General features: G+C 33.9%; 1 protein-coding gene across 10 annotated transcripts in view; it reads left to right on the forward strand.

Annotated features, from left to right (window-relative positions):
* LOC149774246 (uncharacterized) overlaps nucleotides 1-26,589 on the forward strand; it is an 88,786-nt gene extending 62,197 nt beyond the window's left edge. For 8 of the 10 annotated variants that reach the window (XM_089945541.1, XM_089945543.1, XM_089945540.1 and 5 more), the window contains 6 exons: nucleotides 1,541-1,611; nucleotides 4,043-4,363; nucleotides 4,942-5,075; nucleotides 9,113-9,245; nucleotides 11,997-12,128; nucleotides 23,711-26,589. In XM_089945541.1, coding sequence (XP_089801667.1) covers nucleotides 1,542-1,611; nucleotides 4,043-4,363; nucleotides 4,942-5,075; nucleotides 9,113-9,245; nucleotides 11,997-12,128; nucleotides 23,711-23,919 — 999 coding nt within the window. In that variant the 5' untranslated portion in view covers nucleotide 1,541 and the 3' untranslated portion in view covers nucleotides 23,920-26,589. The remainder of the gene's footprint in view (nucleotides 1-1,540; nucleotides 1,612-4,042; nucleotides 4,364-4,941; nucleotides 5,076-9,112; nucleotides 9,246-11,996; nucleotides 12,129-23,710) is intronic. The other 2 variants (XR_016416900.1, XM_089945547.1) reach the window with 2 other exon arrangements.
* The last annotated feature ends 1,133 nt before the right edge of the window (nucleotides 26,590-27,722 follow it).

The following is a 27,722-nucleotide window of genomic DNA, read 5'->3' on the forward strand; positions in this document are numbered from 1 at the left end:
TTGAGCCCGACATCATATTGCGTGCAAGATAGGTTAGAGGATCAACAGTAATGGAAGATTTATTCAGTCTATATGATTTGATATGGTGTGGTTGGTACAAAGCTCATTTTAGGAGGATCAAATTGGTGCTTTAGCGGAATAAATGTGCTATAGTCGCTCAAAATGCATTTCAGTGTTAAAATCTGAGTCCAAGAGTGATTAAAAGAGGTGTTAACATTTGATTTTGAAACGTCAGCAACGCAATCAGTACAAGATCTGCATTTGAATGCCCTCTGTTAACGACTAACGTATTCAAATAATATATTCTCTTTTCTAAGCAAGAACTCTTAGTAACGCACTCACCCGTTAGATGCCAATATACAGGCAATGATATCTGCTGGGAATATATTAACATAAACTCATCTTTCAAGTCTTATGACAGTTCAAATGACTCTGTATCCATACTACATTATCATCAGACAGGGTTGTGATATGAACATCTAGCTCGAAGCTAATTTCAGCTTTTTGTACACCGTGACTCGACCACTGATTCATAAGCAACTACTTTACTTCTTTGATACTGCACAGTTACGTAATTAAACTGTATATGGCGGTCTTTAGCAGTGTTCATAGTGTGATGAAGTTTTCATCTGAATTAGTAAATACACTTGACATTTATTTGATACCGGTCAACACTAGAGATACTATTACTTGGGTAAATGATCACGTTAGCTTATAACGGTTTTAATCTCTGAAAGTTTTTGCAATCTATTTTTATATGATCTCTCTATAGTTATGATCATTATTTTGGCTTCGTAAAATTCAATATATTTTCTGTAAGAAAACTAAACAAAACAAGAAACATGCATGTAGTTAAATGTGAAGTAGGGGGAAAAATATCATGGAGTTTAAACGAGTACACACATGCATTGGGTCTGTGTTTATCTGGACTGAAATATAGAAAAGAACTTCAATAAAATATAAATCTGCGGAGATTACTGAAAAAGGTATAATCGGAGGTTAAATAATGAGGCAGAATATGCATCATATTGAGAATTAAATAGAGATTTGCATCGCTGGTAGGAAAACGCGTTTATTCTCGATGACGTAGTAATTACATATTGATAATGAATTGCGACAAATTTATCCTTTAATACTACTGTTTCTGGATATGTAATTCCGTGAAATGAGGAATATCTTATTTAATATATTTAAATTACTGTTATAATGTACAAAGTGATTCACACAATAGTTAGACAAGATATTTACTAATATAAGACATGCTTACTTTACTAATTACAGCTTAAATGCATATTTTATTTTTTTAAGCTATTATTTCTGTTAAAATGCTTTCCAGTATAGATTATGTGACTGGTTAGACACTTCTTTTCATAAAGGACACCTTTTACCTCACGATGCAAACAATAAAAACCACATATATTGTGTATAAGTCATTATTTACTTAATACCATCCATTAATGTATTTGAGTAAATACTCTTAGTACAATCGGTTGTTTATTGATATGCTTGGCTTTGTGTGACAATATGTTTTGCTTTTCAGAATGAAGATGATATCCAAATTCAGATTTTGTTTGCTTCTTTTGGTAAATGCAGATACAAGATTGTTATCAGGTAGGCAAAATTATATCTGTACTTTGAAGTATTTTGTAAAATACATATTTGGTGATATATATATATATATTTTTTTTTTTCACACACACACACACACACACACACACATATATATATATATAATTTACGTGAATTCAGGAGGGCATGGCAAATACTCTTCAGTTTTTGATCTTAAACTGAATCCATGGAAAACATATAGTCCATGGAAAACCTTACTGAGTTAAGTATCATTAAAAGTACGCATCCACCAGAACCACATATAAAGTATTGTAATTCTTGGATGATGGTAAATGTGCAATAATTACTACTATTGATTTTGTAGATGGCACAATAAAGTCCATTCTTTGTGTCGATTTAGCAAAACATGGATAAACATAACAGAACGCGTAATATATATATATATATATATATATATATATATATATATATATATATATATATATATATATATGTATATATACAATAGGAATCATTCCAGGTAATGTTATGACGGGAACTAATATGCTATCCAGCACAATTCAAAGTCTTATTGAAAATGTTCAGAGCAGCAGAAGTTTTTAGCATCGGATATTTTCATACGATCATTCTTGAACTAAATAATAATGGTGATTATGTTATTTTTATGACCTTGTTTTACATTATTGAAGGAAGTAGTTCACTCTAGGGTCCTGCTATTATAAGGACCGTACTATTCCTGTAACCCAAGATCTCCCTTGCATTGGTTGTAGTAGTTGCTTTTCCCGATATGTGCCTCCCAGTGCAGTATATTAGGTTTTAATTGGGTCTCACGGGTCTTCATAGTCTTTGTTTTTATTTAAAGAGTTGTGCAGTGTCACGTATAATGCATGTTTCGTTATTACCAGGCCATTTTCATTTCACTTTGCTTAGTTATTCTATTTTGTTCATTCCATTAGAAGTGACCATGCCCTTCACTCTGAAATGAATATGATGTAAGCTAGTATCTGATATTTATAAATTAGCACTATTTTTCCTCTTATGATATACCCCTAATCTTCTGAATCTTACATTTAAACAAGATACCCGAAGCAGTTTATACAACTTCTCCGGTCTTATGATCGTTGCACTTGTTTAAGCATTTCATTCTATAATCCGAGAATGTTGCCAGTGTGTTGCAAAAAACATTTGCAATGTTGAGTTTTATACTTGTATTCTGCTTGTTTTCAGCACGCACTGATTAAGTGATATTCCTTCTTATATTTAATCTTCTGCAGTATGGACAACAGTTAGATAAATTAATTTGTGTCTCGACTTTTCTTTCTTAACCATGATCTTTTGTTATTATGTTATCAAAATCAGTTACTCTGTTTGATTAAACTTTGACTGCCATAATATTCCCGTGTAGTCTGGGTCTCTCATAAAGTGCCCATGCTTTTCATTTGTCATTCTCATATTCTTCCAGTTTGTACTGGTATTTTGTTTGTACTCAGTCCTTCTGAATTGTCTTATAGGAGATTATCTTTTATCAAGGGTATCTTCTCGTCTGGTCATCGGCAGGTACAGTCTGCTTACCATACCAGTCGGTACACTGGAATATAGATACCAATGACTTCATAATTTGGTCAGTTTTACTATTCCTGCTGTATACCTTGTTTGACTGCCCAACTATTGCTGGTTGTGCATTTTTGAAGTTAGGAATTTAATCACTCTTAATGTCTATTCGTTTGTGTATTATTATTATTATTATTAGCATCTCCACGTGTAATGACAATATATCAACTTTAAATATATCTCCTTTGATCCTGGAAGCGTGCAGTATATTGCCACGAGTAGTAATTTGCTTGCGAGTTGCATCTCTGTTTGTTTCGAGCGGTACATACTTGTCGGAAACTTTATAATATTTAAAATTGGCGCTCTCTGCTTTGGTCCCTATATATTCAATACATACCAACCAAGTCTTTTTAATTGTTCCTCGATGTATGGTCACCCTGATATTCTTAAGCGATTTGTTGCTCTTTGGCACACTACTTTCGTCGCAAAATATGTCTGGGACAGTGTAGGCACACTGTTGGCCTTGTCTTGTTCTGCCTCATATCAGAATTCAAATGGCAATAGGTCGTCACTGATGCCCGATACCCACTCTATTTGGCATACCATGTCTCAGAGTTAGCTCCCTTTCATAATTTCGATTTGTTTGGTCATACTATGTCATCAATACGTATGACTATGAGTTGTTGCCTTTTTATTATTAGTATTAATAATAAATCAATACTTTAGACTATTAAGTACTTACTAATATAAGACTTATAACTGCGTATCTTGTGTGACATGGTCGATACATAATACATAATAATTATTAAAAGCCAGCAATCAAACAATCAACAAAGGGTTTATGTGCGAATTATTTTTATTCCAGGAGATGAAAAGTCAGCACCTAATTATGCATATTGAATATATTTTATGTACTCCTCAGTTTCAGGTGCAGGATCAACTTTCAAATCTGTTTGCGATGGGACTTCTGTCCAGGCGTTTCAAAACATTAAATTCAACAGTTGCAATGCAGTTGTTTACCTCTACGTAAATGGTGCGAGAAATGTGCAGATTGCCAAGTGGTCAATGCATAATTGCACCCATAATACATCCATTCTACCGGAGTACAATGAACGCGTGTTTCTTGACCAAACTGGAACTATATCGATACACAATATTAACCATTTTGATCAGGGGAGATATGTCGTTGTATCTCAGACGGATACTTTGCCAACGATATACGAAGTAGAAATATCTGTAATGGGTGAGTATTATATCATGTTCTTGTAGAACCATGATATTTCAAATCTTCTGTAATACATCGACTTAATACACGTTATTGTTTCCTATTACAAATCACTTTTGTATGCTTATTGTATGTGTTTGTTCATATCCAGTGAGTAATGATGTTGTAAGCTAGCCACATGGCTTGAACGGAAAATAAATACTTTAGACTATTAAGTTCTTACTCATATTTGATTTATAAGTGCGTATTTTGTGTAACATGGTCGATAAATAACATACTAATCAGAAATGCCATCATACCCAAAAAATGAAAAAGGCGGCAATCAAACAATCAACAACGGGTTCATGTGCGAAGTGAAAGTCACCTGTATTTTCGTTTCGGTGTTATCGTCCCGATGTAAAGAGTAGCATATGTATGCAAAATGCATGTTTCTGAACGGGACATGCCTCTGAAACTGAACATGAAACTGTAAAAGTCTCTCATAATACTACAAATAAATGTATATTTTGAAGTTCAGAACTCTTATATGATTGTTAAACATTGCAGGTATAAATATTAATGTCATAACTCGAGTATTTTATGTTTAACCCTGACAGTTCCACCAACCAAAAACTGCAAGCCGAAAATAGCGCGATTCGGAAATACTCTCTTGGCCTCTCTGAAACCTAACGATTGTGGATATCCTGTAGCGACCCTTTACTGGAAGGACAGTGATGACGTTTCCAGCACAGTAAGTAAATGAACCCATTTCTCCCCTATTTCTTCTATATATTCAGTAAAACCACGCACGTTAGTTCGGCGGATATAAACTATTACTTTTTTGTTGCTTCCAATGGTTGCATATATTTGACTATTTAAAATATATGCATTTCTCAATAGGCAAAATAGTCGGTATGTGACCTGAGTGTTTAAATTGTGTGCAAGAAACCTATTTTCTATATTAGATGGACGAGGTAAACTAAATTCACTATTGCAAGTAACTACTTCACCAACTAAAATATTGTATTACAATTTTCACCGTTCAATAGTTTGCTCCAGTTTCTAGCATGCTGAAATATGTGTATGCCGGGATGTTATAATAATCCCCAATTTAAACAAATTGTATTAAATATAATTTTTAAAAGAAATTGTTTTAACAAATCCTTGCTATCTAAAGTGGTCATCAGATTCATTGACATCATCATTTTTATAAAATCGTGTGGGTGCTGAATTAATCTCAAAATCGATGCCAAGGCCATTTAAAAAGAAATTTTGCAACTTTCATTTTATTCAAACCATTTAATCTATACTGCACTATTTTGTATTTGAAATAGTCCACTCCAATATGTATTTGCTTTTACTGGTAAGTAATATAATTAGATTATGGGTTGTTTGTAATTATGTCTGTTTATCGCTTTGTTCAAGTTTAGTAATTATTTGTTTCATTATGGGGTGCCAGTTTTGGGTACATATTTCTCAGGCCGAGTACAGAGCCAATTTTTAGGAGCAGACGTCGAAATGTAAAGTATTCACTAGACGTTAAGACTAAGACTCCATGGATTAATAAAGCCTTCACCGGACTTCATGATTGCATGGGATATACTCCTTAAAAATGAACCTTCGCTAATTTCTTAAAGTAGAGAATTATCTGGATATTATTAGGTGTATCTGTTTAGTAATTTGAGACAGGAGTAAATCTTAGTGTTACATGTTTGAGACTTGTTTCGCCGTGTATGGCGTAAACTACTAATCTTCGGCTTGAACACTTTTGCTGATGATTGAAACAAGAGAAAGGCTGACAGTGTAAAACTCGAGTTTCTTGATATGTGGTCATTCGCCCTTCTAGAAGAAAAGCTGTAATATATGCACTTTTTGCATGTCAATGAAAAGAATCCAAAATGATACTAATAATAATAATGATAATAATGACAATAATAATAATAATAATAATAATAATAATAATAATTGTAATTATTATAATAATAACAATAATAATAATAGCATTTAAAGTATCAGCATATGGGGATATAAAAGTACGGGTGACATTCATGACTATAAGGCAAACAGCGTAACATTGTACACGTTTCCGGTCTGTTAGCACGAACTCTTTTCTCAGAAAAGATATTTGTTTTTTACGTGCAAAGGTCGATACCAACGCACTTGATTACGAGTCGTTTCCGTGTTTGTTCTTTTGTGGTTACAGCAGATTATGTGATTTTATATTTGAGAATGTTATTTTCGTTGAAAATTCGAATGTGGAACGTGCTAAGTTTTACTGAAAACGGACTCAAATTTGAAAAACTACTCAAAGCATAATCTTCCATAACCTAATTCATGTGAGAAGTTTGTCAACATATTAAATATTTTTTGAGAAGAAGTAAACGTTTGGAAGATAACAAATCCACAATTCTCTAATTACCCAAAATATAACTGCATTAAGATATTACCCTGATGTTGAACTAACTTTTAAGAGTGCACTTAACCTCACTATGGATGCCCAACATTCGGACGAGATGTAGAATACGAATGCCAGATTTACAATCGGTTACTCAGACATATTGCTCATGAATGGTAGAATGATCACCGATGTGTTCGCTTATTGGTACTCTGTGAGGTGAAAGTCCATGGTCTGTCACAATCTTTCACTAAATAGATAGGTGAACATACAAATCCGTGATTAGTATTTGGTTCCGCGTCATTTTGAAATGGATATTGCACACGATATAACACTCCCAATGATACACCGGACATATCATCTAAAGGAAGCATTGATATACATTGTCACGACGCATATATGCCCTGTTACGCAAAAGAGCTTTACACGTTGTTGTTGCGTTGTGTAGATGGATTGATGAGACTAAGAGTGTCAGAAGATGAGTGCGAGTATCTACAGGCATTGTGCATATACATATACTTGACATTCAAGAGGTATTTTTTAGACTGGATGCACTCAACGAAATGTAACAGAAAGAACATAGTTTGTGTTTAATGCTGGAGCAAAACGGGCAGCCAGTGAAGGGTACGTGGGGGGGGGGGGCAATCTGAGCATCTGTGGTTTTAAATTGTTTAAAGATTCTGATATTGAGAGGAACCGGATAGAAGATAAATACAATAGTCAAGTAGAGACAGTATTTACAGGATGATACTGTAACAATGTAAGATGACAAAATCACATCCATGTATATATTACACCCCAATATGTCTTCAGGAGATATGAACACAAGAATATCTAATGAGAATAATTATATCAAGGATGATATAGTTCGAATGATTAAGTGGAATTTTGACAATACAATTATAGGTTATATAACCAAATTTTCTTCCTTTATTTCAACCACTACATACAATTTCAAACAAGCAGGGATGCAAAAATCAGTGATATATTTTAAATATAACGAGCTTTCAATATCAAACGGAAGGTTTTGTAATTATAGAAATTTGGACATATTAACCTAGATGAACATTCTGTATTGACACTTTATATTTATATGAACGGTATACTGAAACTTAACCAAGCTCAGAGTCTTAACGGATTTTTAAAATACTGGGATGAAAGAGAAGAAAGAATAATTTTGCGCCAATATCTACGACATTGACATGGGCTAGTAATTATCAAGTATGAAAGCGAAATATATCAGTATTATATATGTATATTAAAATGGTTTCAATCTTCTTATCGAGTATTTATAATTCATCCCTAAAGCAAAAATAAACATTTCAAATGAAATGCATGATTGTTATTGATAGTGGCCACAGCTGACCGATGTTTGTTAGTGCATGCCGAAAGATAAGGATAGAACAGAATACGACCAACAAAGTGTTTAACATAAACCCAGCACAGACATATTAGAAAAACAATGAAGCAACAAATACGAGTATAAAGGAAAACAAAAACCAAAATAACTATGTAAAATTGCACATCAAGATAATTACCGTCTAGCAACTGCATTAGTTTCTTTCGGAAATTTTTTCACATCAATCTTAAATAAATCTTTACAAATGTTAGCAACACCTTATGTTTTTGTTACGGAAAACAAGACAAGATATTGTTGCATACACTAACATACATCATGAAATGAAATATGACATTTTGTGTCTGAAGACTCGACTCTCAGAAAACATATCAGTCACTTTGTATAGACACTCCGTGGCATAATCTAATTAAATAAAATATTGATATAAATTTGTGTAGGGTTCTAATAACACATACCAGGCTTAAATTCTTGGATTCTTTGGGGATTCACTTCGCAATATCAATGTTCTCTGTTCTCATTTTCTCTTTGTATTCTAGGGAAATAAATTATTTGTTAAATTGTACAAAGTTTATTGTCGCTCACTCTTCTGTTACTTATGTTTGGAGCGTAGGCTCCTAACAACATGTAACATATTACTCTCATACTGTCCAGTTTAACAAATACTTAGTGCCTTAGGCAATATTCCGTCGATAAGTTGATACGTAACAAGATTAATTTAATCTGTATTTTGTTTGAACATAATTTGAAATAATGACTGGAAGTCAGAATTATGGATTTTACCAGCGTATACAATTCTTGCGACTGAAAAGAAACCAAAATACTAAGGATAAACAATATGCACAAAGAATAAAATGATCAAATAAATGCATTTGATAAATGATATGAATTAAGCAAGAAACATGCTTTGTAAAATTTCTAAATTGATGCCTATTGTTTAATAATTCTTCACGGCGACTCATTGATATAGCATTGGAATTGATCCACAACATTTGAAATTATGAACCAAATGCTTTATAAATATGTTATATTACAGAACAAAGAAAAGTTAAAGCTTACACCAGCTAAGGAAGCTGGTATATATCATGCCTGCATTGAAGGTCCGGCCCTAGCTTGTGTGAAAAACATAATGCCTCAGGACTACTGTGACAGCATCACAATAGAAGGAAGTAAGACATATGTAGTTCTGTTCTGTCACATAATTAAATCACAATGTTTATGCCTGGAGGTAAGACCCACCATTATTCCTAAAACTAGAACAACCTTGATATCACTTCCTTGTTGATCCTTCCGATAATGTTTGTTGATGGGGATGGTGGCTTGTGAAATGTAAGTGCGCCAGAAATCAAACCACAGCATGAATGATCCTGACTAATAGGAATTAAGTGAGACAAACGTAATTAAGCCGCCTTTGTACAATAAGGTCCAGTAGATTGAAAGGAATATCGAATGCTGACATATTTCATAAATATCATAACACGATGACTGAACTAGTATTTGAAACACACTGAAAGCAGTGTAACTAAGCCTTATACATTCTTCTTTTATAAAATCATCGGAATGGAGTACTTTGAAAAGTGATTTGTTCTCTTTGATATAAGTATTAAACTCTTCTGAACTGTTTGGAAAAGCAATATACTAGAGCCATGTTACATCAAAACATGAAATCATTTCTAAAACATCTATATAGGGTGTCATGTGTTTCTTTCAGTTTTCATTTAGAGAATGCTCATTGCTATGATTACGATTTTGATAAATGTAAATTTCCTTAAGAAACTGAAATCGGAATCACATCATTGCGCGTGCAATATAGCACTAATATTTATCTAGTTTATGAACAGATAAAAATCTAATAGCGTCATTATGATAAGACTCTAATATTATAATCAGATGAATTACGTAATATTCCTTCAGACTACTTGTACTTATCCTGAGTGGTAATTGTCTATGGTAATTCATCATTTGCTAAACAGTAGTCAATAACCTTCAAATTATGATATATATATATATATATATATATATATATATATATATATATATATATATATATATATATATATATATATATATACTACAGAGAAGGGAGAGAGAGAGAGAGAGAGAGAGAGAGAGAGAGAGAGAGAGAGAGAGAGAGAGAGAGGAAAGAGAGAGAGAGAAACGTGCAAAGAGTCCATCCGTGTATGTTCTGCTGGACATGCACATAAATATAAATATGTAATAATACAGATATGATTCGGCTAAATAGAACAGCTGTGACCCAGGTCGGAATTCTTTTTGCAATACTTCGTATCAATTTTGGACTCTTCATATTGTTTACTACCATTTTCCGTTATCGCCATCATCATCATCTTCTTCATTATTGTCGTCATTTCTTGTTATTTTCGTCTTCCTGTTCGTAACAACATTGCGAATCTCGTGGATGCTATAAAGTCCTGCATAGGTCAAAATGATAGCCTGGATGTAAAATCTAGAATCTTCAATATGCATGTCAAAGATACCATCTACCGGTAATTGTTAAATCTTGTAAACTTATAATTTATGTGGTTAACGCGTATCAATAGTATGCTATCGTCTAAATGCTTACTATCCACACTAGAATACTATTCTCATCATAAAACTAAATACTCTTGACCTTTTTATGCGCACTATAATACTATTCTTACATATATCATGTAGGGTCTAGGCACAGGAAACCAGTATGAGAGATTAGTAGTGTTTTATTGTAGTTCATCTCCTCGCACCAATTCTCACACACTCATAACTAAGTATAATTCCCCTTGCACATGTGGTATATACATATGTAGTCGCTGTAGGCTCTCCGTGTTGTAGAAAATAAAACATAAGAACTGTCAAGGCAGCTCAAAGTATGCAACACATGTTATTTCGTCGGGAATGGCGCCCTATAGCTCTCTCTCTCTCTCTCTCTCTCTCTCTCTCTCTCTCTCTCTATATATATATATATATATATATATATATATTGTATATTTTGTGGAGTAAATGATATTTGATACTAGGATTGGTGATGTGATGAGCCAGGTATTCACAGTTCTATTTAAATTACTTTTTACTCCATTTTTATATTGTTAAATATTGACTAGATATTGGTGAAAGACGACATACTATTATCTACCTCCAGACCCTACCCCAAAGACCCCAACATATTTGGGCTACGAGTGTATAGAAAAATGCATTTTGATCAAAACATTTCTAGTGTCGTAGTGTTTAAAAAAATACAATTTGTGTCGATATTACTATACTTGATTGAATCAGGTGTGACACCTAATACAGTTGATTCGGATGAAAGTGCGGAATTGGTAAATATAAAGTACAAATAAAATTGAAATGTGATATGCAATGAAAATCGTAGGAACTGTTTCTTTCAGACACTATATACAATGGAAGTGAAATATAACGTAAATGCTGACAAATTGGCATCCTAAATTATTATTCATGGCACATTTTCGTGCGTCAACGAGTGAGATTAAATCATGGGTTGCCTTCAAGAGGGACTGAGTGCCAACTGGCGGAAAGAGATGCAGTGTCCTACTGAAATAAATTAGGAACAACACTGTAAGGTGACTGCGGCAGTGCCAGTCTCAGTATGATAGCTGTTTTAAGGTATACTGGTTTGCTTCTGCAAATGCATTATACTTTCAGATTCCGAACCCACTGACAGTGTTAGTATAAAATGATGAACTAATTGGGAAATTTACTTATTAGGTCATCATATGTACCAGATATTAAAGGATTATATATACATATGCGCTATGTTTTCTTCTCATTTACAAAAATGCATTAAACATTTCCTTAACAATTCTGTGTTAAAGATACTAGTCGCCGTCATCAAGTTAGGGCTCTTTCAGATTTCGTCAGTATGACATAGCAATATATATATATATACATGTTGTGGTATTTTACAGGTAACTCTTCAATAAAGTCATCGGAGTCATCTGGTATGAATGTCTATATGATTATTTCTGTATGTCTTGGTATCCTATTCACTTTGGTGATAATGGTGATTGCGATACGTGTCCTAAAATGGCGCAGAAACAGTAAGTTATAATTTTTTCATGTACTTGGAATAATTGAAATAAATACTGTATTATCTTATCCAAACTTTGTGTACATTGTTCACTACACAGGTCTATTTGCCAATTTGAAAGAGAAAAATGAAAAAAATATTTAAAGAAAACATTCCACCCAGCACAAACGCTTTTCTAAAATGAAAGGGGTTAGTCATTTTTGATAAGTATTTGGGTCGATATTGCCATTAAATTGGTGCTAATAATTTTATAACGCTTATTTGTAATAAAGGAGTGGATTTCTAGACTGCAAAATGGCAACGTGCAGACCCAGCTAAATGATAGTTTCATAAGCAGACTACGCTGGAAATGAAATTTCAACTCATGTGGTTACCGATAATGAAATATTTACAAGGAGCGCTACAAGAACAAGCAAACATATAAAATTGTAGCTTATCCTGAAAGATGACGTTTTTATGCTGTAATATAATGGAAGTGTACCTTAAATGTACTTAACGCATCTCCCTTGTAACATGATGCAGTTTGCACCGTAAAGTGTAGCAACTGGCAGGCGTTTAATGTTTTATTAATTCAGACTGGAGAAGCTGTTCAAGCTTAATGTCACCGTTTCTTTCAAAATACGACTTTAATATTTTCTTCATATATTTAGACATCGCCTTCTTTGTTTAAACAGTAGCTTCAGTAGAAATAGTAGTTAATGTGGAAAGGGAGGAAACAAAGCAACAGTGCAAACATTCTGGAATATGCGGTGATTTTAAACAACAAGCAACTTGCATGATCTTCATAAGCAACGAAGAAGGTTAAAACAAAGTTATAGTTTCATTTCAGTGGTAATTGCTATGTAATGCTCGTAGTATTCATGAGGGAAACGGATTATAAATAATATTTACAGTTTTCCTATCTTGAACATCCTCGCCATGTTTATTCTTAAGAACCTAGTATGTATTGTACATTGTGTAAAGTCTTGTAAAATCTTGATGAAGTAACATACTTATGTCTATTTGTATGGTTGTGTCTGCAATACTGAAAATCAAAAAGTGAAACATCAGCAGATATGGTACTTTCATATTTGACAACGGTTTTGGCTCAAACGTGTTTACTGCATATTTTTGTAAGGGTAAAATATCATATTTGAATAACCGGGTAGGTGGATTGATTGTCATTCTTCTGCAGTCCTTTTGTCTCAGTAAAGGTTTCCTAGTTGAACATAGCATGTATACACTTTGATTGTATTGGTGCATACATTTAATTTCTTATATTCGCCTGGAACATATATAATGAAAATTCTTCTAATCTCTAAAGATTAATCAACAAACCTGTTTCATCCATATGTAGTCTAGTAAGTGGTTTACAACATACGATGTTTTTGCATAAAAACTGATATTTTCTACTGGTATATAATCAAGTGAGTCTCTCTAGTGGTGAATACTTAACACTCAGATTTAGTAAGATTTGGCACGAAGAGGGAAATTTTAAACCTTTCATTAACATTTAAGTTTTGATGGAGAAAATTGGATTACTCGTATTTTCATAACTTGCCTACCTCCTCTCCCGAATAATATTAAACTGCAAAATCCTTGTAAGAAAAGTTTTATTTGGTTCTGTAGGTTTTCATTCTGCCTGATTAGGTCAAGTGATAAATGTAAATATGCCAAGATTGTATTGTGAAAAGCTTCGGTGCATAAAGGTATAAACACCAACTCAGTAAAAGGCTACTGAAATTTACACAAGACATCATGGCATAAAGCCATCTTAAGTTTGTGGAGATGATGCCATTCAACAGGTAAAAGTTGAAAAACACGCAGGCAAGTAAACGAAATCATGAATATTAATATACCAACTATGAAACAAATCGTCCTTGTAAATGAGTAATTTAATAAATCCTGCTTATTTTCATCTCTTCGATGTCTAGGTGAATTACAAAAAATGGAAAGCATTTAAATGACTTCTCAAAACCGGTCAAACAGAAAATAATCAATATTTTACAGTAAGTATTTCGTCACGAATGGAGTTTAAAGATTGTAAAAATAATGCCGAACTGTAATCCGATGTAACCATTATTAGGAAAAAAGTTTAAAACATTGGAGACGAATTATTCACGAAAGCCAACACTGTGATTAATTTATGCAAAGCCTGTTCAGAAGACAGCACTTTACCATCTAATATCACAGCCTTCAACAACATAAGCCGACTGTTAAATGCAAACTCAGGCAAATGCAAGATTGATGATTAAGGAACAAAGAGGATGATATTCAGTACTACGCAGACGGCCATGTCATGAATAACCTATAAAAGGCTGCTTTCTAGACATTCTACCGGCCACAGTCATCACGAACTTTGCCGACACTGAGTGTTGACAACGCCATACTGCTCACTCACAAAGAAATATTCTACAATGATCGCAAGATCATTTCCGCAAAATCTCCGACCAAAAATCATACATCAGTCAAGATCGGGAGTGCCTCAAATAGAAATCAGCATATCACATGTTGATCCCACCAGTTCTGACAGAAACGGAGAGAACAGTTGCTGTAAAGTGATAAAGCTCATGGAGCAGACACTATAACAAGAAATATACAAAGTCTAATGATCGCACATTGCATAGCTACTGACTGAATTATTCCAGTGAATGTGGATATACGTTTACGTATATGTTTATCTTAATGTCTGCATGCATGTACATGGCTGTAATATGCATGCGTGTTGTCTCTAGACCTATATCAACCTACCTAGTCATCTTCATTATCTCGAAACGAAATTTTTGTCCACTATCAGCATGTATGATAAATGAAATGTAATGTCCGGTCTTACTGAGTTTATATTATGCTCTGTATCTAAAGAGAACTTTAGTCAATATGCATTGGACATGTTTAGCATACAGTTTTAACACTGTATTAAGTCTACGTTTCTACTTTAAAGTCAATATCTGTTCCAGTTATATGCAGTAATTATTTCAATGACAAAATAACTTCAAACATGCTCTTAACTATTGTGTTGTTTATCCTTATCAACTCTTGGTCCGGGAATAATGGCGACAATATTGTTGCACCATCAGGTAAACACAAACACAGATACACACATATGTATATTTTACCTTCACTTGTTCCCTTCTTAACGATAAATCGAACAGGGAACATCGAATATTCCCTGCATTTTATTGAATTTCCTATTACTAATTCTTTCTATGCTTATTGCCAAACAAATAATAGATCGAGGATAATGAAACTACCTTACTTTACATAAATATTAGAAACATGTGGGACAACGATATTATTTGGAAAGTGTAGCCTGGATTTAAAAAAAATAAGTTGCTTTTTATACTTTAGCAACTGATCGTGTGGATATTTTAAAGATCGATGGCATAAAAATAACCTTTTTGAAAGGCAGAAGTAGTGAAGGAGGAGTCAAGGCAAGTATTTCCCATGAACAAATTAGCAAACGTCTAAATGATTCAGAGGTCGGCTAAAGTGCCATTGCCACTGGGTTGATCAAAATGATGTTTCTCTGGCCTAACTTAAGGTAATTTATAGAGAAGACTACTATCCTATTCCTTGACGGGAATGTTTTTAGACTTAAATTGGCATCACAGGTGACAGGTATACACTTATAATATGATGGGAGAAGTTAATATTGATTTACTCATATCTTCTTGTTCAAACAAACCCAAGCGAAACAACTAAAGGATGCTATGTCAAGGTTTGGGGTTCAATTTATAGTAACAAACCCTAAGCGAATTACTTATGATATGGAAACCTTACTTGGCTGATATTTTAGAAGTTGATAGGGACCCTGATCCTCTAAAAGTATCAGTCAGTGTCAACGCCAACCACCAAGCAGATTATAAATACAGTGTATATATTTACACCAAAACTGATTTGAACATATTCAACTCTGATAGGATCGCTTTGCTCATACTAAATTATCTGATATCAGTAACTACATTTTAAATATATTGTGCTAACCTTGAGAGACGCAGTGCTACAAATGACATATCTGTCACCAAATTATTATAATTCACAACGCTGCATATCCCGTCTAAATCTCTAACAATTCGCTCAGCTTATAAACTTAGCTTAATTTTTTTATAGGATAAAGATTCTTGCACGCATATAATAATGACACGGGTAAGCCAACTAGCTCCTTCTTGCATTATTACGTGTTGAATTATTAGCCGGATGATTATATAAATGTATGGAAACACGAATATGAATGATGTCAAACGAATGTAGCTTATATATCACATTTAATAAAAAAAACGCAAGTGATTTTACTAATAGACAATGTAATCGTACTTATATTGCATGGCATGGAAGGATCATTATATCTATAGTCTGTATAAATTTAAAGAACAAGGAAATGTCACCTATTTTTAAGAAGAATACGAATTTTGATAGCTGATGCAGGAAGCGAGGCAATCGTTGTACTTGTGAATTTTGGCATATTATGTGTCATTATTGATAATCTCAATGGAACCAAGCTGGAAAACATTGCATGGCGAAGTAAACAACAACCACAAAAAGATTGCGTGACAAATATCGAATCTGACTGGCAAAAATGTGTCCTCTATGTTTCGAGCACAAATCACTTTAGGCATCAGACGACGTTCCATCCTAAAATTAGAGGTCATATTAGAGTAGTTATACCAGAAGTCTTTTCAATTGACCATTTGAGAGAAGGATAACTACTATCTGAGGATGTCTGGTATACAGGTAATTCGTCTCTAATATTCAAAAATGTTTTAGGATGAGATCAAAGTGGTGGTCTATAAGGTTATGACAGACTAAATGAAACTTGTTTTGCATCCACAAGTTCAGATTTATTATACGCTGCTATATGATATCGACTCGTGAAATATTGTGATCTCTGACTTTGCTTTCGCTTTGCTGCTGCTGTTAAATTCAACACAGAGTAGAGATCGTGAAGTTATTTTTGTCATCTTCATCACAAATTGCGTTTACATGGTGGAATACGATCGAAGTTACTTACTTCTAACATGCTCTATATGATTTGCTCTTCACAGTTAGCACAGCATTACAATTTTAGGATTTCTTAGATCCCATTGTTAACGAAGACGACTGTGTAAGCGTGAACACATCTGACATGCTCCGGAAATATTCTTGCAGAAGATTTATTAGGATCGCAATCGTCGCCGGATATGTGAGAAGGTAGTGACTCAGAATGGGCATTAGTTATAAATGGCACGCGTGTCTTATCACAGAAATTTCAGATGGCACTATGTTATGATTTTTTCTGGCATAATTGCTTTCAAGACGTTCGCCTAGTCTCAGTAGTGGTCAATAAGAGTTGCTTCAATTTAAGAACCACGTGGACATCTGCATTATTACTGTATGCATTTGTGCATTTTACATTACCCATTCATCAAACCAGGGAAAAGAATATTTGGTCCAGCGGCCTTCGTGTTGTCGTGAACCTAAAGCAAGCTAATTTCACGCTCACTTGCCACTGAATGAATATGTAGCTGGCAGATGATTTTGCTGTCGCTAGTGCCAAAATCAGTGTCTGAGATATTATCTAGTATCGTAAAATTTAGCATACCATTAACTTGCACCGATAATTGTATACCAGAGACACTCAATGCATTTTGATAATTATGTGCTCACTCTGCTGTAATTTTGTTGCCCATGATATATTGCAGGTACGGCCCATACAAAACATTTCACGTCAATCTTTTGCACATTGATATAATTCTGTCACCAAATACAACCGTTAACGCACATGATTATAATATGACGTTGATTCCTCATATCTTGACTTGCTAGACAAACTCCAGCTAGGTTAGTCGCATTTGAACACATCTAAATTGTCTGGGAGAAGACTAAAACTAATTTTGATATATCTGTTGTTATCAAATGCTGGCTTATAAATAAAGCTTGCTTCGTTTTTAGTGTCATCGTTGTACACACCAGGCTAACATCACCAGAACACTTTATATAATGACTCAAACGTAGCTCAATCGACAAAATCTTGATTTGAATTGACTCGGCTGTCATAGTTGAAATATCATACGGCTGCAGCTTGCGCGGTTTCATAACAAAGTCGTACCCACTGAGCAAGAAGTTCCTGATTGTCCTTATTCTATATAATGTGCAAGCTATTTTTCTAATCAATAATTCCTAAGGCAGCTAGAATTATACTTTACTTCATACAGGACGTAAAGAGCTACATCAGCATATTGTTGTCCTAGCAACAACAACAAAAAATTGGCCGCGTCAGAGCAGCTTGAGTTGTTGACTTTGTGCAAACAAAACTGCATAGAAAATGGCTCGGCTTATGCAGCTTGTGTGGTTCATGATTTCCGTTTGGCGATACTGTAAGAATGTATATATATATAATTCTACCATGGCATCGATCAGTATTTCCGGCAGCTTCGAGTAGAAATCTGCAGTATAACACATATTATCTGACAATGTATAAACTCGTTTGATAAAAATCCATTACTCAGACGAGAATAAAGTAGCAATTGCTCGCGACAGTAACGATTACAATTACGTCAAGAACGCGTAGATGCATTATTAGACAAAGCAGCAAAGCATATATTGGCCAAAACGGATCATATCAGAAATATATGAGCGCGATTTAATTGTGTTATGAAATATTGGTGCGATTTAACGAAATCTTTGACAATTTCGTCACACTCATCTTTCCAAGACGATATAAATTTGTCACGTTTGATTCCGCCATCCAAACATATTTCTGAGGCTACTTATTTCAAACAAGACAGCCATGAGCAAACTTGTAACTTGTAGAAATGTGCTGGCAGAATAGTACAATGCGATTTCATAGTACCTATCTGTCATCTGGTAGCTATTATTGTTTTGCAGATTGAAATTATGATTATTTCTAAAAATAAAATGCAGGCATTTTACTTGTTTGGCTTGAGTCACGGATATGCTGCTAATAGTTCTTGCTCATAAAATGTTCCCGAAATTATTTCTCTACTAAGGTCTTAAACATTGTAGGTCACAAGAATTATCGTTATAATTTTTACACAACATTTATTTTGTCCAGTACGTCGTATGACCTCTCACATCTATTATCTATATCTGCTCAGTCCAATTCGGTCGCCAATACTAAAATTCAGTTTAAAGAATAATTTATTATACGTCATATTGATTTTCTTAATCATTCAAATTCAGCTGGAGGCATTCGAAGCCTGCTGTGTCCCTAATTATTATATTTGTCCTCTATTGACTACAGTTTATTTTGATATTATTTTGTTCTATTTTTTAAAATAACTCCAGCTTTTATTCTCCAATTCCCTTTAAATCTTTCTACAAGAACTGCCCTGCCTACATTGAACGTCGAATATTTATGGATTCTGATTTTCACAAGCCACATTTCAAACGCATTTGTTTTACAATTTTCCGCCATGATTACCCAAGAGTTTTGCTGGTTAACGTGACCAAGAAGCAGACACGTCTTCAATAGCAGCGCCTGTTTTGTTTTATATTGTCAAGCTCCATGCAAACTTGCGAAAGACATTAATCATACCTAGCAGATGCCTTTCTTCTCCATAAAATATTATTTCGTTTGGGTTAAATCTGCAGATAAGATATCATTAATGCCAGTAGTAATAAATCTTTGCCTAAGTCAGAATACTAAGGTTTTCATTCAGAAATGGATAAATGCACGATCACATTGGGCATCTTATTTACTTTTACATCACTGTCATCACTATTTATTATAATGTGAGTAGAAGTACATCGTACCTTACCTAGATTACATTATTTTCCAATCCGAAAGTAATGCATCAGTGGTATAAATATCTTGCTCTTTAGCATACTGTGTGCTGTTCACTTCATTTCTTATTTGTTTGGTATTTGTTCCAATCGATTCGTCAACCACGATTGTTGGCAAATAAGAATAAAATAAAAGAGCACATCATGCATTTCCTTAAAACTTGAGTGTGCAGGCTACAAGCATCTTTCTCCAGAGACGATTATATAGCGGTATTACAGGAAAATGACTTTTATATTGCTCATTATATTCCCTCTATGCTTGTAACAACGCACGGATTTGTGCCCCACTGATGAGACACATTTGTTTCCATTGAACTTCATTGGAGTCTCTAACAATATTCTCTTGGAATAAATCAAAAATATCAAATTATACATATACTAACTTGTTTAATTAAAACCTCACAGCAGTTTTATTGGAATACACGAATTATTAGGAATTCTAAAGATAATACAAGCATATACATAAGCGTTGCCCCCAGAAGATACAGTACACTCCAATTGTTTTCTTCGTAAGTATGAGTATCATCTGTTTCGCCTCAATGTCTATCATAAACGGTGAATTAATAAAAGCCAACAGTCGTACCCACGATACCTTTAAACCTTAGAGACAGAGACCAAAGCATAAACCATCTCGGCTACAATCTCCTTAAAATTTACCCGTTTAAAATGTGAATGAAATATGTCTCTCAAAGCAAACAACTAAAATCACCTTGTATTAATTGTGTTTAATATGCTTTTGCCATTTGTCTGCTCAGTAGATATTTACGTGAATATAAAATACAAGCTTAGGAGATGACATAACTTATTGATCACGAGTTCTATGAATAGTAACGGTTGTCTAGATGTGTAGCAAGCTCTTTTCTGGGTCGAAAACAACATTATAAGCCCCTGAACTTCTGGAATATGGATATAAGCCCCTCAGCTTCTGCAGGATGGATGCTAAAGCCGAGTAAGAATCTAAAGGCCACATAGACAGATTGTAATGGCTCCACGTCCACAAGCTTGGTTAAGCCAATCTACAATTAACTATAATTATCTTCTTTCTGTACAATATTGGGTCTTTTTGTGCATCGTATGGGTGCCATAAAGGAAACTTTCATGTGTCAAGGATGAATTTGGATGCCCTTTGCACAAGGGAACTGCCTAAACTGAACATGTGTAATACATGCTAGACTAACTCAAATATTTTAAACTCATGCAGTACGGTGTGTTATCTCAGCTTTATGATAACAAGCCCAGTAGGACCCTTATAATAATTTGCGTGATATGATTGGATTCTTATTTATGTAATCGTTCTCTTTTTATTATCAACTAACGTACAATATGGCATATAGGGTGACTGTCTTGATAAATACATTCTCATTGACAAAGCACAATAATAGCAGATTGATTAAAAAATTACAAACTTAATTAAAAAATAATAAAACTACTGAAGTTCACATGATCTTAGGACACACTTAAATAACACTGAATGCTAGAAAAAGGTTGAGACATGCAAAATGCTGTTCAAACAATCCTTTGCAATTTTGTCTCACAATTGTATAACCTTAATCAGTGAACTAAAATTGTGTTGTCAAACTGATCACCAATGTGTTGTTCTTTATCATGGAAAAACAGTAGAGATCTGGTCTGGAACATTGATTCGAGAGAACGTCGTTGTGAATCATGTACAGTTGTTCATTAACATTAAATTGTGAATAATGCTGAAGAGCTCATTGCGGCCGTAACTTAAAGCAGTCTTCGGCGATGCATGAAACATGTTTGTGACATTATTCTTAGTAGCTTCAATAATTTGCTTTAAATGTAAATACCGGATTTAAGCCGAAACAATTAAACCTTAGAGCAATCCATTTTAGCAATGCGTCACTGGTCACAAACACTGATCACCCACTGGGAACACGTCCGAACGGATACTATGTATTATGGTAATATGATATGATTTTGGAGCAATCAATGCAAGTACATGAAACGTTATTCATCTGTGGGAAATTTCTCTGTTTTAGGTTTGCTTGAACAACGTTTATTAATTGGTTCATATGTATCATACGACGATTGTTCTTAATTACAAACAAGGCGGAGGACTGGGGACTGACATCATGAGATGTAATATTAGGCTAAGGTAATCTGATGCACGTTTGTGGGAAACTAATTAAGACTGTACATGAATAAAGTAGTATGATATGTGGTCACGTTTGTTGGTTGCTTGGCTCAATGATTGATAGACCTTAAAAACGTGAAGTGTTTCCACGAGTTTTGATGTACACAAAACAACTCTCTTGTAACATAGTTATCATAAGTGTTATCATCAGTTTGATGCAGCTTATTACATACCATCCATTACTTTACATCGGTAATACATTTACTTTTGGTAGCATCAACTTCATTTAGGTGACAAAAGTTTTATATTTGAGTGTCGTCAACATGCAATTTGCGAGACCATGGACTTTAATTATGCCAGTTGAAAGTGGATGGATGTCCAGAGTGAATATGTTTTCCTGAATGAATATTTCTGCTCATTTGTCAGAGTCATACTTTCCAAGACAGTAAAAATAAAAGTTGCAATATCCACTTTTAATTAGATTGCAGCGTGATTGAATTTCCGTATACCATTTTAGAAAAGGGCATCCACAACATAAATTTAGCCAGCTTGTTTATTTAGGAGGGTTAACATTAACAATAGCAATCTCTTTTAAATGTATAAAGTAAGTGCTGAGAGAAACAAAATTCGTATTTATTATATATTTGTAATTCTGAATAACGAAATTTATAATGAGCTGATTTATAAGTATCCTCATTAATTGAATTCCACAACTCTCAATGCATCACTGCTTGAAAATGGCATTATCTGTAATTATTAATGTAATTTTCTAATTCTCAATATACGGATATAGATAAACATTTTCAAACAGTTCTAGGTTATGTTTTATAACCGTATGTATTGTATCATACTATTCTACTTTAGCAAGCTTTAGAAATTTTTCTCATTAAAATTCATATAACTCGTTTTATTATGTATCGTTATCTTACAGATGTGCTGTAAATATTACAACATTCGTTTGTAATCTTTATCAGTAAAAACTTTCTGTCTTAACGTTATTTTCATTCTCAATGATAATTTGTTGCTACTTATCTCTTCATAAGGGGAATCAATGTAAATGCACTACTACTACCACTACTACTACTATATTACTACTACTACTACTACTACTAATGTTTTAGCAAGTAGCTAAGCCACGGACAAATACCATAATCAATATTAATGTAGTTTGGCACATATATAAAACTGGAGATAGCCATGGTAGAGGCTAATCTGTTGTAATGCATGACTTTTCTAACTAATACGTGGACTTCCATGGTAGGGTAGTTAACATCAGCAAGAAATTCCAAAACAGCTGTATTCAATTATGTGACGGTTGGTGATACAACATGGGTGCCCTTAGATATAGTGGACTTCCAGTTACTTAATTTCGTGTCTCCTTTGACTACTACGAAAGAATATAGTTGACAATCCGAAATTCATATTGCGCATTCTGTATCTCTTTTTCATGTGTGCTGTAATTGGCGACGAAACGAGTTCCCATTCCAGTGCTTCATGGATCTTGGTTTCCATATTGCTACACTGGTCAATGACGAACGTGTTCGCTAATTCATTGTTACTTGTTTGTATTGTATTCATAACATGTATTTAATAAGCTACTCAGTTACATTCATACTTGCTAATAAATAAGTTTGGTATGTAGTTGTTCCTTGCACTGTTCTATAGCGAACGTTTGATTTAAGGTTAGATAACATTTCTATAAAAGCTTGCATAGCATTTTGCTTCCATTGTAGACCCAGAAAATAAGAAAAAAGAGGCATCCACCGAGCTCCAAGCATTCATCAATTCAGAAAATATGACAGGGCATCAGGAACTGCTTTCCGCTGATCAGTCTAATATCTTCAATGACAACAAAATGAGCGCAGTTGTTATGCCTTGTAACCATACAGTCACGTGTGCCAGCTTCAATATTCCTGTAACACTCCCGCAATATACGGAATGACCTAATTCACTATTGAAGTATTTAATCAGTATTCATTTTTATTATATGCTCAATTTTTTCTCTGTTAACTTTACATTGTCAAAATCGTTGAGTATTACCCGAAACTGCCTCGCGCATTCACGTGCATAAATAAACTACTTTCTATTGTATGCAAACAATGGGCGCAGACGCCAGAACTTTTGATTTGTAAACAAATCATTCACACTCGCAAAAGAGGCGCTTTACGTTGTGGTTGTTTAAATTTGTTTCTGAAAGAACTATAACGGATGTTTCGTGGACTGCCACACAGTGACTAGTGATATGTTTACTTTAGTTGGTGATAAGAATGGCAAACATTTGTACTTACAGTTTTTTTTACATCCTGAATTTCCTCAAAATGTACTTTCTTAGTAATGCAAATCGAATTGCGTGAGCCATGTCATAGGTTCTCGGTCTTGATTGCACGTTTCGCAATTGTACTGTAATTTCGATGATAAGTGCAATTACATATTCTTTACTGCACTCAAATTGAAATAAGCATTAAATTCCATGGGTTCTTTTTGATAATTGCAAGTGAAAGACTTCGTATTTTTCCCACATTATGATTTCAAACATTCAATGACAGAAACAAAAACACATGTGTAGATATCAACAGGCTTCTCCCTCGCTTCTTCGATCATATTTATTTCATGTGGAATTGTCATATAAATCCTGTCCATAATCACGGAATTTCGTAGAATCGAAAAAGATACCAAAATCTATTTTGTCCAGATCAAATGAAAAAGTTGTTGCGATGCGCATTCTTTCACAATATGACTCCAAATTTCAGTTTTAGCTAGACACGCTATTTTCGTTCGAAAGTTACGTCGAGCGCGCGACTGAGTTTAGCCTCATATCGGCAAAAATACGTGATCAGTAATACTGTTGTTATTGTGTAATGATGAATGTGAGCTTTTGTATTTAGTTTGGAATGCGGCATACATTCAGTTACTTTGTTTCGTGTAGTGTATTTTGTTAATATAATTAAGCATTAGGTAGAATAAAAAATAGCATATAATTAAACGGTTGCTGCATTTGTATGGGAAAATATGAACTCGTTTTGTCGGATGGATATACTTCACTCCCACGGTCGTGTTGTATTTCCATTCGAAACACTCGTTCATATTTTTCCATACAAATGTAGTAACCTAAAAACATTACATTATATTTGGCAGATACATGATGCACATTAATAAACAAATGTTTGCATTAATATGAAAAATGTGTACATGCAGATAACAATTGTCTTAAAAACCCACCTAGAATTTTGAAATAAACACATGTTTGATGTACAGCTAACCTGGATAAGGGCTAACGGTGATGATTATTGTGGGGTAACATCTTTGTGCGTCATGCGTCGTTCACCTGTCCGTCAACACTTGCTTGTGTACCCTTGAGATGCTTCATTTTGGATCAGATTTACATTAGCCTTGCAATCTTATTTGGTATCATCAAATTATTTGATGTGTTTATCAACAACATATATGTTTCTGAGATAATCTTGGTACCGATGGCTGGAGCTTGTGAACGCCCTAGAGGCGATATATATAATCCGATTTGGTATTTTAGGCTATTCTTCAAGATCTCATATAAACGTGATTATGCACAACACATTTGCATATTGGTGCGATAAACTTGCGTCGATTGGCAAAGATTACAGAGGCCATGTTTCCTGTTAGATTGTAATCATACCTGTACAATTCAGGCTGATTAGACTGTGCGAGCCAAATTAACACACGTTTTATGATAACTATACTATCTTGACCACTGTGTCACCGTACCTGTATTGGATGGGCTGTGCTTTCAGGACGGCGCGATAACCTATCTTTGCGTCATGAATGGGGACCTATTCGCGGTTCATGCTAGTATATGCCTTTCACATAAAATAATTATTCAAATCATTACTGCAAATACTGGCCAGGAATGAATGGACTGCATCTGTGTATAAACCATTGGCACTATATAAATCATTTAAATGAAAATTAGTAAATTTTTAATTTTCATAGTAATACAGATATGTCCGTAATATAAATACAATTATTGCACTGAATATATTTATTATCATATTTGAATTTGTTTTCAATGTTCCATGAGTCACATTAAATCTGGATTTGTTTGGTTATTCGTTTGTAATTTTGGGGTTATTGCTTGTTACATGTTTTTACGAATTACAAACTTTTTTTGGTTTTTACATAAATGTTGAATGTAAAACATTATAAACGTCCATCTGATTTTCAAATGTACGGATTGATACAAGTGCAGCCTAGCAAGAGTTCCTGCAAACATCTTCCACCAGGAATTTACTGAACGTCATCTGTAAACCTGGTATGCAGCACTACTTTTTCATGGCGCATTTGAATTGTGTTATCTATGTATGTATATATCAAACCAATAATCTTTTTTATATCTGAATTTTCCTATACCTTTGAAGTTTTATTAAACCCGTATATGCGTTTGTTCATAAAAGTGGCTTAAAATGATAAGTTTATTTATCTTTAGTACATTGCATGCCTTTAAAACTATTTGATAAAAGAGGTGTGCAACATTGTGTAATATTTAATACTTCCAAACCGATAGATTACCAAATGCGAGACCTCGAGTATCTGTGTATGCTACTCTATTTGCATATTTGAATAAAGAAACACATTTTCCTATAGGTCTTCCTTTTTTGTGTCCGCTAGGAAGCAGATTCATGATCAATTTCATAAAAGGTTCGAATAACAAGCTTACTCGTACATTCTGGTGTTTTGTTTTGAAAATACGTGCAACGCATAGCCATTAGATTCAACATATCACAATATTAATATTAGCATCTGCCAGAAATAGATTAGGAGAGATAATACAGTGGGAATGCGAAAGGGACAGATTGGGTCGGAGAATTCCATTAGAATTATCGAAGTTACAATTTTCAGAGGTAAACATTGAAATAATTGCAGCCTGTAATTATTAGTTTATACTAGTCGTTGGACTACGAAATTTAAACATTGACTATATAAAACGAATTAAGCAGATTGCACTTTATATATGAATAGTATCTTCACGTTAGCATTGTTCTTAGTATGAAGATTTAAGTGTTTTTTTCCAAGCATTTATTAATAATTTATATCAAAGTTATTTAAACAAAGGTTGCAACTACCAAAAAAGTAAAGCAGATTTTAAAATATTTATTATTACTTTTTCCTTTTAGTATTTAATTTGTAACATGTCTGTTCATGTATAACTTTTATTTTCGTCACCAATGTAACATGACTGGTGATTATCAATAAAATTATCAGAGCGAACATGCGGTTAATTTCATTGGGAATAACATAATCTTCTAGTGAATCCTTCAGTAAAAAAATCACTTATATTGCTCAATTACGTAAAATATAACTTTGATGGCTCAGTGGATTCTGAACTAGTCTGAACTAGTTTTGGTTAAGATTATACAATTGCATCAGTGTGGATCGGATACATTAATGTGTCTTTGGCAATGCACGTTACTAAGAGTGCCACAGCACTAACTAACCTACATGTGTTGCTGTAATTAAGTACAAAACTAAAATCACTTATCTGAGAGCCACATTAATTGATAATGGGAACACTTTAATGTAACACAAATTACAAACTGCCTTTCTTATGTCTCATTCTTGTTTAGTAATCGTTCGGAAATATTTTCAACTTTCCATTATGCTTATCCGAATACTGCTATTGGTGGATGGGGTTAAGTTTCCCCTAAGTCGGTATTTGCGTCATCTCTGTCTATGTTGTGGAGGCTCTCGCTCTATATGTGCACAAGTGGAAAA

This window comes from Sinohyriopsis cumingii, unplaced genomic scaffold (assembly GCF_028554795.1).
Source record: "Sinohyriopsis cumingii isolate HCF-2022 unplaced genomic scaffold, ASM2855479v2 utg000360l, whole genome shotgun sequence".
NCBI classification, from domain to species: Eukaryota; Metazoa; Mollusca; class Bivalvia; order Unionida; family Unionidae; genus Sinohyriopsis; species Sinohyriopsis cumingii.